Source organism: Colletotrichum paranaense (assembly GCF_030867605.1).
Source record: "Colletotrichum paranaense strain IMI 384185 chromosome Unknown Scaffold_15.1, whole genome shotgun sequence".
Taxonomy (NCBI): domain Eukaryota; kingdom Fungi; phylum Ascomycota; class Sordariomycetes; order Glomerellales; family Glomerellaceae; genus Colletotrichum; species Colletotrichum paranaense.
The window spans coordinates 655,445-671,129 of NW_026848973.1; the positions used below are offsets into that span (position 1 = coordinate 655,445).

The 15,685-nt window shown below is 55.3% G+C and overlaps 4 protein-coding genes across 4 annotated transcripts; 3 read left to right on the forward strand and 1 right to left on the reverse strand.

Annotated features, from left to right (window-relative positions):
• Nucleotides 1-582: 582 nt before the first annotated feature.
• CPAR01_14422 (Frag1/DRAM/Sfk1 family protein) lies at nucleotides 583-3,792 on the forward strand (the record flags this gene model as incomplete). The annotated part of the gene is made up of 5 exons (XM_060498673.1): nucleotides 583-673; nucleotides 789-1,289; nucleotides 1,347-1,473; nucleotides 1,570-1,611; nucleotides 1,665-3,792. The coding sequence occupies 5 exons, from the start codon at nucleotides 583-585 to the stop codon at nucleotides 3,790-3,792; spliced, it is 2,889 nt and encodes a 962-aa protein (XP_060342734.1).
• Nucleotides 3,793-6,707: 2,915 nt separating this feature from the next.
• On the forward strand, nucleotides 6,708-8,667 carry CPAR01_14423 (cytochrome P450; the record flags this gene model as incomplete). The annotated part of the gene is made up of 5 exons (XM_060498674.1): nucleotides 6,708-6,767; nucleotides 6,872-7,022; nucleotides 7,091-7,626; nucleotides 7,684-7,916; nucleotides 7,986-8,667. 5 exons carry the CDS (start codon nucleotides 6,708-6,710, stop codon nucleotides 8,665-8,667), a joined length of 1,662 nt encoding a protein of 553 aa, XP_060342735.1.
• Nucleotides 8,668-9,971: 1,304 nt separating this feature from the next.
• Nucleotides 9,972-14,112, forward strand: CPAR01_14424 (uncharacterized protein; the record flags this gene model as incomplete). The annotated part of the gene is made up of 6 exons (XM_060498675.1): nucleotides 9,972-10,406; nucleotides 10,462-10,635; nucleotides 10,694-11,342; nucleotides 11,923-12,207; nucleotides 12,272-12,468; nucleotides 12,520-14,112. 6 exons carry the CDS (start codon nucleotides 9,972-9,974, stop codon nucleotides 14,110-14,112), a joined length of 3,333 nt encoding a protein of 1,110 aa, XP_060342736.1.
• A 559-nt stretch (nucleotides 14,113-14,671) lies between these two features.
• Nucleotides 14,672-15,077, reverse strand: CPAR01_14425 (40S ribosomal protein S20; the record flags this gene model as incomplete). The annotated part of the gene is made up of 2 exons (XM_060498676.1): nucleotides 14,672-14,756; nucleotides 14,815-15,077. 2 exons carry the CDS (start codon nucleotides 15,075-15,077, stop codon nucleotides 14,672-14,674), a joined length of 348 nt encoding a protein of 115 aa, XP_060342737.1.
• Between the last annotated feature and the right edge of the window lie 608 nt (nucleotides 15,078-15,685).

Genomic DNA, 15,685 nt, shown 5'->3' on the forward strand with positions numbered 1-15,685 from the left:
GAAGAGCTTGCCCTTGCGTGCATCAGCACCTTGCCGTCCCCGTACACAGAGGTAGCGCAGGCCTCAGCGTCAGCATCGGTCCATCAGCGGCAAGCTCAAAGCTCCGTCGTCTCCCGGTCGCGTGTCCCACGGGTGCCGCTTCTGTCATCTTCCCTGTCGGCGCCAAACATTTTGGACTGATTACGTTCAACAACCTTACCAGAAAAGACTCCGTACCGTCACGGAAACCTTGCAACTTCTTTCTCCAAAGACTCCACGGTCAGGGGCCGCACTGTTGCAAAACTCCCACGACACCCAACCACGCGATTCCCTTCGATCCAATCGATTCCCCATCCGCGGGCCGCCGAGGCATGCTGGTTAATTAGTTGTGCAATTGCCAGGCACAATCCTGTCTTATTTCCGCCCTTCTCTCGGCCCTCCCCCTCCATTCATCCTTCTAAGTTCTTCCCCCCTCGTCAGCTCGTGTCATTGCATCCCCGGATCCCTCGGATGAGCTTCTTTTCTCTTTGTTTTTGTCGTTTGAGCTGAGAGAGAAACCATTCCCCTCGAGAGAGAAAGGTTCAGAGCAAGTAGAGGTTCGCAATGGCGTCAAGGTACAAAGACAAGGACGGCGGCGTCGCGCTGGTATTCAATGGCCAATGGATCAGCTACCTACATACTGCTACAGCTTACAGTAAGTCTTTCGCGCCCGGAGTTGTTGCCGCCGCTGGTCGCGATGCTGTCGCGGGGCACTTTTTGCCGTCGTACGACCGTCCGCGAAAGCTCCCAAAGCTGACTTTCCACGACAGCTGCCTTCATCAGCGCATTCATTGTAGGCGTTTCGCTGCATTACCACAAGATTGTCCAAAATGAGTGGTACGGATACCCCGACGAGTGGTTTCCCTCCGTTTCCGCGACAATTGGCGACCGATACCCCGAGCGGTCCTTCTTCATGTTCTTCATCGCAATCACCTCGGGCCCGCGATTCGCCCTCGTCGGACTGTGGTATCTCTTGACACGGAGACCCGGACAGACTCTGCCAAAGTTCACCCTGGCGATGGGCATTCTGCGCACATGCATGTGTGGTGGCTTCACCTATGTAACCTCGACCGACGACCATGACTGGCACGACATCTTCATGATCTCCTACATTGTCGCATCCCTCCCGTGGACAATAGGATGCGTCATGCTGAGCCCGCCGAACCCCCAGGCCATCAAGTACCGCAAGCTGATTGCCAGCTCCTTCTTTGGTACCCTGGTGCCCTTGATCTATTTCTTCATCCAGCACAAGGTCCACCGCGTTGCGGGAGGTAAGGTTTTCGGCCTTGGAGGGTTTGCGCACGAGCGTTATAGCTAACCGCGCACAGCTTACACGATTTACGCCTTCTTCGAATGGGCTCTCATCCTCTTCGACGTTGCCTTTGACGCCGTGACGGCTCTCGACTTCAACACGTTCGAAGTGGTGATCAAGGATGTCAAGGGAGCAAGCAAGGGGTACGTCCAATGGCTCCCGAAATAGTCTTGTACATATTGTACACCAGGCACAAAAAATAGATCCAGTTGAAGAGCACAATCTAAATCTTGCTATAGTGAGAATCGGTCATCCGTTCCGTCCGCCGTGCTCGAGAAGCAGTAAGTTTTGTGGAAAATTGTGATCAAGGGTGTAGCAGCTGACTTGCTTCAAGGAAGGAAAAGGCGAGCGCAAACCTGTTAACTGGCCGATTCACCTGGACCGAGGCACTCGACACCGCCGCCGATGTCTACCACGGCTTCATCTTTTGGTCCATGTTGACCAGCTTGGGAGTTTTGGTGTGGTACTTCCCCCTTTGGCACATGGGCATCTCTGGCTACGAGGCCTTTGTTATGTCAACCATCTTGCCCGCAACCTTGGGCATTCGCAGTGTTCGCTCCCTCGTCGTCAATAATCAGCGCGCTGTCCACCTCATCTCACTGGTCGGACTGCTGGCGTACCAGGTTCTTGACCCTGCCTACCGTCTCTTCACCGTTGGCTTCGCCGTGGCCACGTCTTGCCTTGGCTGGACTGCTTCGTTCTGGTCCGAGAGAGCACATCAGAGCCGTCTCGAATCCAGAATCATGGCTTGGACTCTTGGCCTTGTCGCCTCTTCCACGGCCAAGTTCATATGGTGGACCAACAACCCGCTATGGCCTGTTATGCACGCCGCCAACGGAGGCTGGAACGCGACAGGCTTCGCCATTGCTGTTGTAGCTGCTCTGCGGTTCACTCGGAGAGCGCCCCTGACTAGTGGCGATATCCCGGAAGACTCCAAGAAGGGCCGTTCCTCGGTCCTCGCTGCTTTTGGCGTTGGCGGTCTGTTCTTCGGAATTCACTCCCTGCTCTCCGATACCAGCACCATGATCCTCTGGGTCTGGGATGGTTACCCGATCCGGGGCCCTACTGCCAACACCTATGGTTGGATGACTATTGTCGCAATGACTGCTGGTCTCTTGGTTGGCCTCTACCGCCCTTCTTTGATGAGCTCGTGGACAGCCTACGGCGTTGGCTGCGTTGGTGCGGCTGTCTTGACCTCATACCACCACTGGTTCGGTTACTATGGTGCTCTCACCACGGCCTTCTACCTGATGGGTCTGTCTGTGCCATTCCTTTCGACCGCCGCCAAGAGAAGTCCTGGCACGACATTTGGTCTTGGGTTCTTCATCTACAACTTTATGGTGCTGTTCCACGTCTGGGTCGTCGCCTACGCATTTGTTCCTGGTGGGCCCCTTGTTCGTGAGCACACTGATTGGGTCATGATGACCACATTTATCCTCATCGGCGCCGGTGTCTTCGACCTCACCTCCTCGCAGGCCCGCCGCCGCGATACCCGCCGCGCATCCCCGTCGCAGCACAAAAAGTACAACACAATTGCAGCCGCCTTCATCAACATCGTCTTCCTGGCCGCAGCCTTCATGCGCTTCCCTACCAACGACTACAAGCCCTACCACCCTGAAGATCGCATCATGACGGCCGGTATCTGGACCATCCACTTCTCCCTCGACAACGACATGTGGTCTTCCGAGTACCGCATGCGCGACCTCATCAAGGAACTCGAGCTGGACGTGGTGGGTCTCCTCGAGTCCGACCTGCAGCGCATCATCATGGGCAACCGCGACACCACGCAATTCCTTGCCGAGGACCTCGGAATGTACGTCGACTACGGCCCAGGCCCCAACAAGCACACCTGGGGCTCCGCTCTGCTCTCCAAGTTCCCGATTCTCAAGTCGACGCACCACCTGCTCCCCAGTCCCGTGGGCGAGCTCGCGCCCGCCATCGCCGCCACCCTCGACGTCTACGGCCAAGAAGTCGACGTCTTCGTGTTCCACTCCGGACAGGAAGAGGACCCCGAAGACCGCCGTCTGCAGACCGAATACCTCTCCAAGCTCATGGGCGAATCAAAGAACCCCTCCGTCCTGCTATCCTACCTCGTCACCAAGCCCCTGCAAGGCAACTACAACACCTACGTCAGCAGCACATCCGGCATGCACGACGTCGACCCGACCGACTGGGACCGCTGGTGCGAGTACATCCTCTACAAGGGCCTCAAGCGCACGGGCTACGCGCGCGTCAGCCGCAGCACCATCACCGACACGGAGCTGCAGGTGGCCAAGTTCGTCATCCCGCAGTCCAAGGACGAGGCGCTGCAGATCGAGGCGGTGGACGACAACACGCGGAATAAGCGCGTTACGGAGGAGGAGGTGCCGCAGGGCTGGCGATTCCCAGCCATGTTCCGCGGCCAGGGCGTGCGGGATCACCGGTACCACGTCTTTAACGAGCCAAGGTACTACAATCATTGATTTATGGAAACGAAAACGAAGTTTATGGGGGCTGTGATTGGATGAAGGGTTGTAATGTTGAATGTTTTCTTATGTTGATGGCGGAGGTTGGGGGCGTATATACTTAATACAATGCGAGAGCGTGTTCAATGAGCATCTGGGTGTTTGCGTGTTTGGCTTGAGAGTTGCTGCCGGGGGACGTTTCTACAATGTACACCCGCCACTGCCTTTCCATCATGCCATTCCTGCGCACCGCTGTTGTTAGCTGGACCATGATTGTTCTCGAGCTCGTCCATCAAGCCTACATCTCGGTCAGCGCCGTTCACATTGTTTTCTTCCTATCTCAATACCGCTTCTTTCAACCTTTCTTAGGCCTTAATGCCGGCCTGTCTATTTTTCAGGCGTCGCTGTTGACGTATTCCTTCGAGACCACTCCGCTAAGGGTGAAGAGTAGTGACTTTGTACACACACACATACACACCTTTTACCCAAGGTATCAATGTGTAAGATAACCTGGCACCACACTTTTGGGTCTAGGGAACACACACGGCAAGTATCATGAACCTATCTAACTATTCACTCAAACCAAACGCTTGCCTCATGAGATGCATCTTCTGTATTTTGGTTCGTTTTATATGAGGTCAACACGCCATCGCGAATCTGCCTGCTCAGGGGCTCAATAGGTCCTGTCGCTCTTTAAATATGAATAATTTGTCCGCTACGATAGGTCTCGGCCTCTAATATGGACCATTCTCAGTTAGTGCACACATTTGATGCTTCGGGAAGATGGGCCGGCTCAGATTAGTTTCGCACCGAGTCGATTGTCTCCATTCAGTATCTAGAAAGTTGTGGGTGTTTGGATTCCCAGGGGTGCGGCCTCGACGGAAGTCCGCCGTGATGATAGAAAAGGACCTTGGACTGCGGGTACCCATGATTCCTGTTGCCCATTACACGAGTAAGCAGGTTATTAAACGATCCTCCGTCTTGCCGCCGGTATGATCAGGAATCCTCTATCTCTCAAAGAAGTACGATGCCACTAAAGATATCATAGCAAGGCTGTTGGTGATAGAGTATGTAGGTAGTTGAGATACTTGAGAAACACCCAAGTTGATGTATTAAGCGGGGATCTTCCGCATAAGCCAGAAATACTTCTACCTACTTCCACCTGTTCTTGGTATACCACATCTGGAATATGTTCCAAAAGGAGGCAGTGGGTGGAGAGAGACGTAGCTTTGGTATGGACTGTGTACTGAAATTAAACGTCGAACAGGAAAACGGCAAGCTTCTACATCGAGACCACGACCTAGATGCCGTCATCACCATGCTTCTTACGGATTGCGACAAGTACCAGTATACCTCTCACCCTGTTGTGATGAACCCAGAGCTGTGGAAGTACGGGGTGCCTTATCTAAACGTATTGCATTGCTACCCAGGTTGGGTGAGAAGCCTAGGACTTACTGTATGTATTTGTGTGTCTATCTGTGTATCTCCATGACTATTGTCTTGCCAGTCAATAACACTCCAAACCCCAAACCTCTTCAAAAACGAGCCCACAACGAGTCAAATCCTCCAAGCCCTCAAGCCGTTGCCAAACGAGTAAATCGCGGACCTGGAGCGGAATTCCTCCCCCGCCATCCAAGTTTACCTTCTTCCCCCGTCTTCTCCGCAGGACCCGCAACGGTGACGGCCGCCGAAAGCCGAGCCCGATGAAATTCTCTCACCAATGATTCGTCCAGTATCTCCAACTTCTCCAAATCCTCGGGAAAGAAGAAGCCCGTCGGGAAAGAGGATGTTCGGGAATGGTGTAAGACAAGGTTTCAAATATCGGGAAAGAGTACTAGAGCTCGGCAAAGAGACAAGAAAAGGCCAAGAGGCACTCTGAGCAATGAGGGTGACCCTTACTCACCGCGCATGGCAATGTGTAATCGCCTCGTCTCCGGTTGGCTCACATGCACACTTGCGAAACCTTGCTGCCGGGGGAGCGCCATGCCATCCACATATATTGCATTCGTGTGGCTTTTGGCGGGCGTGGATTGGGGCGGGGGAAGCTTGCCGGGTGGGTAAATAGCAGATGCGAGATCTTGGGGTAGTATGGACCTACTGCGTGAGGAACCCACGGCAGGATGGCTATCTACGGGCTGAACGAGCCGAGAAGAGAAATGGGAACGCAAAGTCTGGGGTAAGCAGGTATTGCGGCGTCACCAACGAGATCCAAGTCCGTCTGTCCTCAACCTCCCTTTCTCTCTTGTGTATCCCCGCGAGTAGCCGCAGCGTTCCAACTCCCGCTTTCGAAGGCCACCCGAAGCAGGAAGGTTGGGCGGGCGCAAGCGTGATAAGACGGACCTGCGCCCTTGCCCGCCTCTTTTCTTACAGGCGCACCTAAGTAGGTACCGGTATTGGTAGTAATCAATGCCAGGCACCTTAGGGCAGGTAAGACGGGTTGCGCATGGGGACTGTGTCACTTGTTACAGCTGAAATTTTGGCGCAGGCACAGTGCCTCGTACTCGTCCCGCCTATTGTCATTTCTCCAATTTCTTGTCCATGGAGGCCAGCCCGGTCCTTGCGGCGTGGGGTAAAAGCGCACACCCGCCAGCGCCGTCATCCATTCCCGTCTTGGACCGTGGAAAGCCGATGGGTAGCAGGCCGGGAAAGGGTTAGGAGCCGTGTATGACAGATAAGAAGAGAGGTGCACCCCTCCTTCTCGCCGGGAGACACGGATGAGACGTGAGGTGAAATTGCTGTGAAGAAAGAAAGCTGGAAAGACTTCATCGGGAAAAGGACCGAACTTGGTGTTTGGCATACCACTACATCGAACTATATTCACGGCTTCGTGAGTGTTTCACTGCTGTGTGGAGGTTACTCACAACGGCGAGAGACAACCGGCTGCCGCTTGACATCACACTACCGTTGAATCGAGAGGAAAGGAAAGAGTGAATATGGATTCAAGTCATCTCTGGGCCTGGCTAGGCCTCGCCGCCGTGGGAGGCGTGCTCTATGTAAGTTCATCAATGTCACCATTTACGCCAAGAAGCGGCTCTACGAAGCCCCAGCTGCGTCGGCAAGAGAATGGATGGACCCGATCTGACAGTCAACGATATAGGTCGCCGGTATCGTCGTGTACCGCATCTTCTTCCATCCTCTGGCAAAGTATCCAGGACCGTTCATCGCAAAGGTCACGGATGGGTACCAGCTCTATCACGCCTGGAATGGCGATAGACATCTCGACTTCTACAAGCTTCACAAGCAATACGGTACGTCACTTACCCATCTTCAGCACCCTCCCCATTCATCCTTCATACCCTTTGAAAACCGGGGGAAGACATTGCTAGAGTGAGCAGAAGAGGCTGGCAGGACGGAAAGAAGAGAGACAGGAGCCATGGGGACACCATCACTAACACCCTCGAAGGCAAAATCGTCCGCTTCGGCCCCAACTCAGTTTCCTTTAACTCCGCCACGGCTCTCAAGGAAATCTACGGCTTCCGCTCCAACGTCGGCAAGGCAGAGTTCTACAACGCCTTCGTCCACCCGGCGCCCAACACTCACAACGCCCGCGACAAGGACGTCCACGCCCGTAAGCGCCGCGTCCTCGCCCACGGCTTCTCCGACTCGGCCATGAAGGAGATGGAGCGCTACATCATCGGCAACGTGCGCTCCTTCACCGCCGAGATTGGTCGCGGCGCGTCCGCTGAGACAAAGGGGTGGTCGACGCCCAAGAATATGACGGACTGGTGTAATTACCTCGCCATGGATATCTTGGGAGACTTGTCGTTTGGAAAAGCGTTTCATATGCTCGAGGCGCCGGATAACCGGTTTGCGTTGGACTTGATCGCTGCGGCGACCAAGAGGCATCTTCTTGTGAGTAGACGTTGTCGACGGAGTGGTTTGAGAGGAACATGAACTGACGGACGACAGTGCGGTACCATGCCCATCGTCGACAAGCTCAAGCTCGACAAGCTCCTCTTCCCGACCATTGCGGCTGGACGCGCGCGGTATATGGCCTACAGCAAGGCGCAGCTGACGGAGCGGACGAAGCTTGGCGAAGATACCGATCGACGCGACTTCTTCTACTACCTCCTCAAGGCGCGTGACCCGGAGACTGGACTGGGCTTCTCGACGCCAGAGCTCTGGGGCGAGTCGAACCTGCTGTAAGTTCATACTACTCCTAGCCAATTTCGAGGCACAGAGATGTGAGCCAAGACTGACACACAAATTAGCATCATCGCCGGCGCCGACACCACGTCAACAGCCATGGCAGCGACCCTCTTCTACCTTTCCCGCAACCCTGCGGCGCTCCAGCGCGCAACAGCCGAGATTCGCAGCAAGTTCTCCGAAGTCGAGGAAATCCGTCAAGGCGCGACAATCAACACATGCACCTACCTCCGCGCTTGCATAGACGAAGCGATGCGCCTGTCCCCCTCCGTCGGTGGCCTGCTCCCGCGTGAGGTTCTCGCAGGCGGCATGACCATTGACGGCGCGCATATTCCCGCCGGAACCGTCGTTGGCACACCGCACTACACGATCCACCACAACGAGGACTACTTCCCCTCAGCGTACGACTACGTTCCCGAGCGATGGATTGTCGGCGCGGCAAACCCGTTGTTTGGGGGCAGAGAGACGACCGAGGCCGACACGGCGAGGGCGCAGAGCGCGTTTTGTCCGTTCTCGATTGGAGCCAGAGGATGTATTGGCAAGGGGCTCGCGTATGCTGAGATGTCGACCGCATTGGCGAGGACGTTGTTCTTGTACGACGTGCGCAAGGCGGTGGGCGTACTTGACCCGGCTGAGGGACGCGCAGATTTGGATGAGGGCCGGAGGCGGGTCTCGGAGATGCAGTTGTACGACACATTTACGAGTATGAAGGATGGACCGTTGTTGGAGTTCAGGGCGAGGGCATGAGAGCGAGGCCGGAGAGGTCGACATTATTGTTTCTACCGAGGATGGCTTGGTTGAAGCTGGGGTCAGACAATCCCCACTGCTTCACCTTCGAAGCTGCTAGTTTGTGAAGTTGTCGTCATCGAGCGTCGAGAGAATCTAGTAGCACGTGTCAATTGATTCTCGTGCATGATGAGAACCAATAATGGCAGAGAATCCACCTCCTCGTTCCAAGGTATCGCGGTGGAGCCAAATGCTGGTGAGAGTTCCTCGCGAGAACTCGTCCGTCCGAACTTGCGCGCCATTCAGATCGTTCGAAAGCTCTCCCCGCTTGCCTGTTTCCCCAACTGTCACATTTAGTCTTTGTGGTCCGGCTCTTGATCGGCAGCGGGCATTTCCCTGTCAGGCACGTCGTCTCCGCTATTGTCTGTTTTCTTTCGTATCTTTTCAGACTTTGTTTCGTTCGGCTTCCGGGGATCACGGAGCCGGGGTACGGTGAAAGTTCTCTGCTCCACTCCCATGCAACATCAACCATCCAAACTAGTATCTTGTGATGGCGCAGAACCGGCCGATTTGGGGATGCTTGGACCGTTGAGCGGTTCGATGAAGAGAGGGGTTCGGAGTGTGGGGAACACCAGCACTAAAGGCATCAGAGCTGGGGAGCCGGGATCCGTCGTTTTCCCCATCGGCATATTCGACAAGCGATGCGGGGGCGGGACGCAAGAATCTGTCCAGGCTTCAGCTTGTCTCGAAGAAGGCGGGAGCCGATCTCACACCGTCCGGCACAAGCTTGCTGTTCCTGGCGACAATCATCGCCTGACTCTCTAGCGTCCACTCAATGGTAAATCTTGGACCCTTGGCTTCCATTCCCAAGAGTATGTCTGCCCCGGCTGTGCTCGTCTTCTCGGGCGAAAGCCGCCCCCGAGGTTCGTCGCTACCCTGGCAACTTGGTATCATGACCTGAGGGAGCACCCGAGAGATGCCCCGCTGCGGCCTGAGGGAGGCGGTCGAAGACTAGTCATGACAATGGCGACCGTTGATTCAAGGAACGTTGCACCCTCCCAAGGCTAAGCTACTGCCGCCAATGCTCGTGATGTCAGTGTCGCGTTCCTGGTCTGGCTGCAGGTCCCGCTCTCGGTCCGTGGGATGAGGTAGCAACGGCGATTGCTCGATTGGAGCGGGAATGCTTCCGAGCTGCATGCTCTGTGAACTTTTGAGGTCGTATAAGATCCCAATGGTTCCCGCAAGATGATGCCATTGCGACCTTCTCTGTAGTGATAGCTCCCATCTCGGACGCGTCGGTTTCTCAGTCAAAACTGCCCGACATCATGAAGTTCTTCACCTCCCTTCTGGCCGTCGCCTGCTCCGTCGCGCCTCTTTGCGCCGCTCTTCCCCAGGCCAGACAGACCAGCTGGCCCAATGGCCCGCTTGTGACGAACGGTCGCTGGGCGGTGGATGCCGCTGGCAACCACATCCAGTTCGCCGGCACCAACTGGCCCGGCCACGGCGAGGTCATGGTCCCAGAGGGTCTACAGTTCCTCTCCGTCGAGGGTGTCGTGTCTAAGATCAAGAGCATCGGCATGAACGCCATCCGTCTGACCTACGCCATTGAGCTCGTCGATCAGATCTACGCCAACGATGGCAAGGACATTGACATCAAGACGGCTTTCATCAACGGCCTCGGTGAGACCAACGGCACCGCCGTCCTCGCTCAGGTTCTGGCCAATAACCCTTCCTTCACGGAGGCGACCACCCGTCTCGAGGTAAGTTATCAGCTCTGCCGCGACGTTTGACACCCGCTGACACATAACCCCAAAGGTGTACGATGCCATTGCTGCCGAATGCGCTAAGCAGGAAGTCTACATCCTCCTCGATAACCACATGTCCACCGGCAAGTGGTGCTGCTCTGGAAACGACGGCAACACTTGGTGGGGAGACCGCGAGTTCGATGCCGCCAAATGGGTGCGCGGCCTGACCTACATGGCCAACCATGTAAGTGAATCGAAAGAAGGCAGAATATTGTTGAACCCAAGCTGATAACCATCGCCAGGGAAAATCGTGGACTGCTCTCGTCGCCATGTCTCTCCGCAACGAGCTTCGCGAGGCCACGGATAACGCCGAGCTGGTTGCTGCTTCGTACAACTGGCAGGATTGGTACAAGTACATCCAGGAGGGCACCAACGCCATCAACGGCGCCAACCCTGGCCTTCTCATCTTCCTCTCTGGCCTCAACTACGACACTACCGTCGCACCCGTCTTCCGCGGTACTGCGCTGACACCCGGTAACGGCACGTTCCAGCTCTCTGACTTCGAGGGCTACGCCGACAAGCTCGTTCTCGAGATCCACAACTACGAGGGCTCCATCGGCAGCTGCGCGAGCTTGAGCAACAACCTGTACACCAAGGGCTTCCAGGCCATGAATGCATCGGACCCTGTGACGGTCAATGTCTTCCCCGTGGCGCTGACCGAGTTTGGCTTCAACATGAACGACAACACATACCTCAACACGTACTCGACGTGCCTGGCATCCTACTTGCCCCAGATCCAGGGCAGCTTCTTCATCTGGGTTCTGGTGGGTAGCTACTACATCCGCCAGGGAACGCAAAACTTTGAGGAGTCGTGGGGTCTGTTGAACGCGGACTGGTCTGAGTGGAGAAACCCCAACTATGTTGAGCAGCAGCTGAAGCCCATGGTTGCTGGTGTTATTGGATAGATGGATTCCACGGAGTAGCTATGACCGATTTGGAGTAATGAAACAATGATCTCGATTCTTGGTTTGCTTTTGAATATGTGACTCGTATAGAGAAGATTGTGGCGTCGACGAATTAGAATAACGCTGTCCTCTCAATTCCTAGGATTGGTAGAATCGATTTTCGGTGGGACATAAAGGTGAAATTCAAAGGCCGGGAAGATCTTGTTGATGACGAAAGCCGATTAAAGAACTCCGAGTCATCTTGATTCGATCAAATAGATGAATTCGAATGCTTCTTGAGGAAGTCAAGAACTGATATTGAATGTTCGTGGTGTAAGTGCACCTGCCTGGACCAGAGGAGGCAAGGACAGTGCTTGCGCTTTGTCCACTGCTTACGCACAGTACGTATTCCCCATTGGCTTACCACGGCGCGCTAGGGGCACGCGCCGGCAAGGCTGAGAAAGGCTGCCAATGATTTCTTTCTCGACGCCCAATCTACGAGCTCTGGAGATTACAAGAGCTTGATTCTTTGTCCACCATCGAATCCCTGGCTAATCTCAGCTCTTAACACGTACGAAATGACATAGCCGCTGTCATCACGCCATTTGCATTGCGAAACCGCCCGATCAACAACCAGAATGGTAGTCTGCAAGTTCTACGAGCAGGGGAACTGCAGGTACGGACGTACGTCACTCGCTGTGCACCCATCATTATCCCGAGGGGTCTCGATCGCAAACTCGGATCGAAGAGGCTAATACGTGATATCGCAGAGAATTGCCGATTCGAGCACCCACGGTCGCAAAATAACAACCGTTTTGCAGCCTTTGGCCAAAACACAGGAGGATTCAATCGAGGCGGCAACAACAATGATGGTTCGCCCAAACAATCGCGGCTCCTAGGAGTTTTAAACGAAGCACTCTACTCACATGCGACCAGGGCTTCCATATGCGCTATCAAAGGAGACCATTGAGAAAGACCTGACGTCGGAAGCGCCACAATGGATCTTGTCCGCTTATGGCCCCGGCAGGGACGCTCCGGAACAGCTCTTCGGAGGCAACTTGCGCGAGCAGAGTTTTGAGGAAATGAGACTCGTTCACATGATGGCGGAAGCTTCTGGAAATCCCCAGCAAGCGGTAAGTCACCTTATTCAGGTCTACAGGTCTATCAGCTGACGGAATCCAAAGCTCAATCAAGCACAAGAGCTATACCAGCAAGCCCAACAACAAATGAAGACGGCGGTGGGCAACCTTGACGGAGCTATTCAATTCATCATTTCTGCCGAGCAAACGCACCCCAACAGGATAGACATTTGCAAGCAAGGCACATCGCCAGGCGGGACTACAGGGGAGTTTGCGGTTGGAAGACGGGGCGGCGCTTCTTCACAGCAGAACCCTTTTTCGTCAAATTCGAACACAGCGACGTCAAACCCATTCTCCTCTAACAACACCAACACGACTTCTGCCTTTGGCGGCGGCGGTGGAACTTCAACAGGGAGCGCCTTTGGCCAGACTGCGACCCTGGGGCAACGTGCGAATCCCTTTGGCGCGCCAGCTTTTGGTCAAACATCGCAGCCATCGCAACCGACTTCAGCATTCGGGCAACCATCACAACCTACGTCGGCGTTCGGTGCCACGAGTAGCTCCGCCCCAGCCTTTGGGCAAACATCGCAACCTACATCCGCTTTTGGACAACCCAGCGCGCTGGGAGGTGGCACATCGGCTTTTGGCCAGGCCTCAGCCCTCGGTCAGAAGCCCAATCCCTTCGGCGCGCCTGCGTTTGGGCAGCCGGCACAACCAGCAGCGGCATCAGGGGGCAGTGCCTTCGGCCAACCATCTCAACTTGGCGGAGGCGGCAGCGCTTTTGGCCAAGCAAGTGCTCTTGGGCAGAAGCCGAACCCCTTTGGAGGCGCGACGAGCGGTGCCAGCCCGTTTGCCAGCGCCGGCAGCAACAATACATCCAGTCCATTTGGTCAGGCTTCGCAGAACACGGCCAGTCCTAGCCCCTTTGGACAGCCCGCGCAGAATACGACACAGAATGCCAACCCTTTCGGGGCTCCCGCCCAGACGAACCCAAGTCCGTTTGGTCAGCCAGTACAGCCTGCGACAACAAGTGCATTCGGACAACCGGCTCAGACTGCATCTTCCAGTCCCTTCGGTCAGCCTTCTCAAGCGCAGCCGGCGGCGACCAATCCCTTTGGAGCGAAAACCGATGCGCAGCCCAGCACCTTCGGTCAACCGGCGGCGACTGCTCAGCCTACGCAGCCTGCCAGCGGATTCGGACAACCAGCTCAGCTTGGCCAGAAGACGAACCCCTTTGGACAGAACAATGCGTCCCCGTTTGGCCAGCCGTCCGGTGGCCTCGGAGCAGGCGGATCGGCGCCAAACCCATTTGGAGGGCAGACCGCTGCACCAGCTCCGCCCACCGCGCAACAAGCGGCGGCGCCTGGGAGCGGGCCGTACCCGCCGGGGAGCTCGAGGCAGCATCCACCAGTGTCGAGCTACAGCTCCAAGGACATGAACGGGCGGTTATCCAATTGGAAGGGCAAGCCCGTCACCTACCAAGGCAATCTGCCTGGCATTCGAGCCTTCAACGGCGCGTGGACGAGGATATGGTTCCCGGATGGTCCGCCAAATTATTACAAGGACACTGAGCTACCCGACGAGTTATATGATGACAAGTCGAAGCAGCAGTGGCAGTCGTTTACGCAGACTGGCAAGTTTGAGGGTCTTATGCCCGAGTTGCCTCCTAAGAGAGAGTTCTGTCTTTGGGATTTGTAAAGGGGGTGGGCGGGAACAGAAGCGACGATGCAAGGGCCAAAAGTGGTCTATCTGTACTTGTGTAAAGGGGGCTGGCATTACACGGCGTTGATTTCAAAAAGGATCAGTTGGTGACCGTGGGTTGGGGTATCTGGCTGAGCATGTGAAATTATGGTGCTCATACTGCGCTCTAGTTGGGCACAAGTTCCCAAACATTGAGTATCTTCCTCAACATCCTGACACTCGCAATCCTTCGTGCCCACCGCCCTTGACTTCACATGCAATATGGCCAAGATCACAGTAGGTACTTCAACTGGGCTTCATGCATATCCATACGACACATCACAATAGAGGAACTCAGAATGGGGGGTCATCAGTTGATTCGGGTGGTATCTAGACCGCCTCACTCGTCCCGCCGCCTTTGCATAGCTGCGTTGAGGTGTAAAACCTTTCGGCCAGCCCTCGTCGCTGGCTTAGCGAACGCAGCATTCCCAAGTCCGAAGCCCATACCGTTTCGTCCCTCCTACAACAACAACTCGTCTTTACAACATTTTTGTTTCGGGGCTTGGATACCAATCGCTTATGCGGCAATGGTGACCTCGACCTCGACACCGGCCTCGATGTTGATGATGATCTGCTTGACGATCTCGGTGGGGGCGTTGAGGCTGTTCAATCATTAGCATTCTCGCTCCAATCATTTTACGCCAACAGCGAAAAACTCACTCAATGAGACGCTTGTGGATGCGCATCTCGAAGCAATCCCAGGTCTTGGAACCCTCACCGCAAGGGGTCTTGCGGGTGGTGACCTTGAGGGTCTTGGTGGGCAGGCGGACGGGGCCGGAGACGCGGAGGTCCTTTGACTTGGCGCGCTCAATGAGCTCGGCGCTGACCTTCTCGAGGGACTGGACCTTGCGGGAGGAGAGGGTGATGCGGATCTTGTGCGTCTTGGGCGCCTCGCCGAAGTCCTTGTCCTTGTTGTAAGACATTTTGAAGTGTTGTTGAACGAAGAGGTTCGGTTGGGTGTTTGGTAAGGTTAGGGAGAGATTGAATTTCCTTCACGACTCGAACGGCTTGGTTGCGGCAAAGTGATGAAGGCTGATGATCTTTTGGGCTATCTGAGAGCTTGCAGTCGGAGGGAATTGCGATCGCGAACTTTTTTTCGTGGGGTTTGGGAAGTAGGGCTTTACCGAGTGTTGTGGCTAAGCCTAGGTAGGCCTAGCGCAGAAACTGGGACGTCGAAAAAAGATACGTATCTTCTGAGCTGACCATTTGCGGCGGCAACAAGCAAACAGGCACAAGAGAAAGAACGAACCCCACCATGAAGGTACCCACTTCCGCATTCGCAGCTCCGCCGAAAGCTCACTGCATGGCCCGGCTGGGGAGAGGCACCGACGTCAATGAATGAATCATCCGGCGAGATCTGAGAGAACGACATGTCACGGCCAGCCGCCTCACTTCACCTCATCGCCACCTCCAAGCGCGTTACCAAAACTCACCAGATGCGCAATTACGACCCGACGTTGAGCTCTTTCTAAGAGCATTCTGCTATTCCTGCATCCCGCGAGAGAATCCCTCACATCCCTGAGAGCATCTT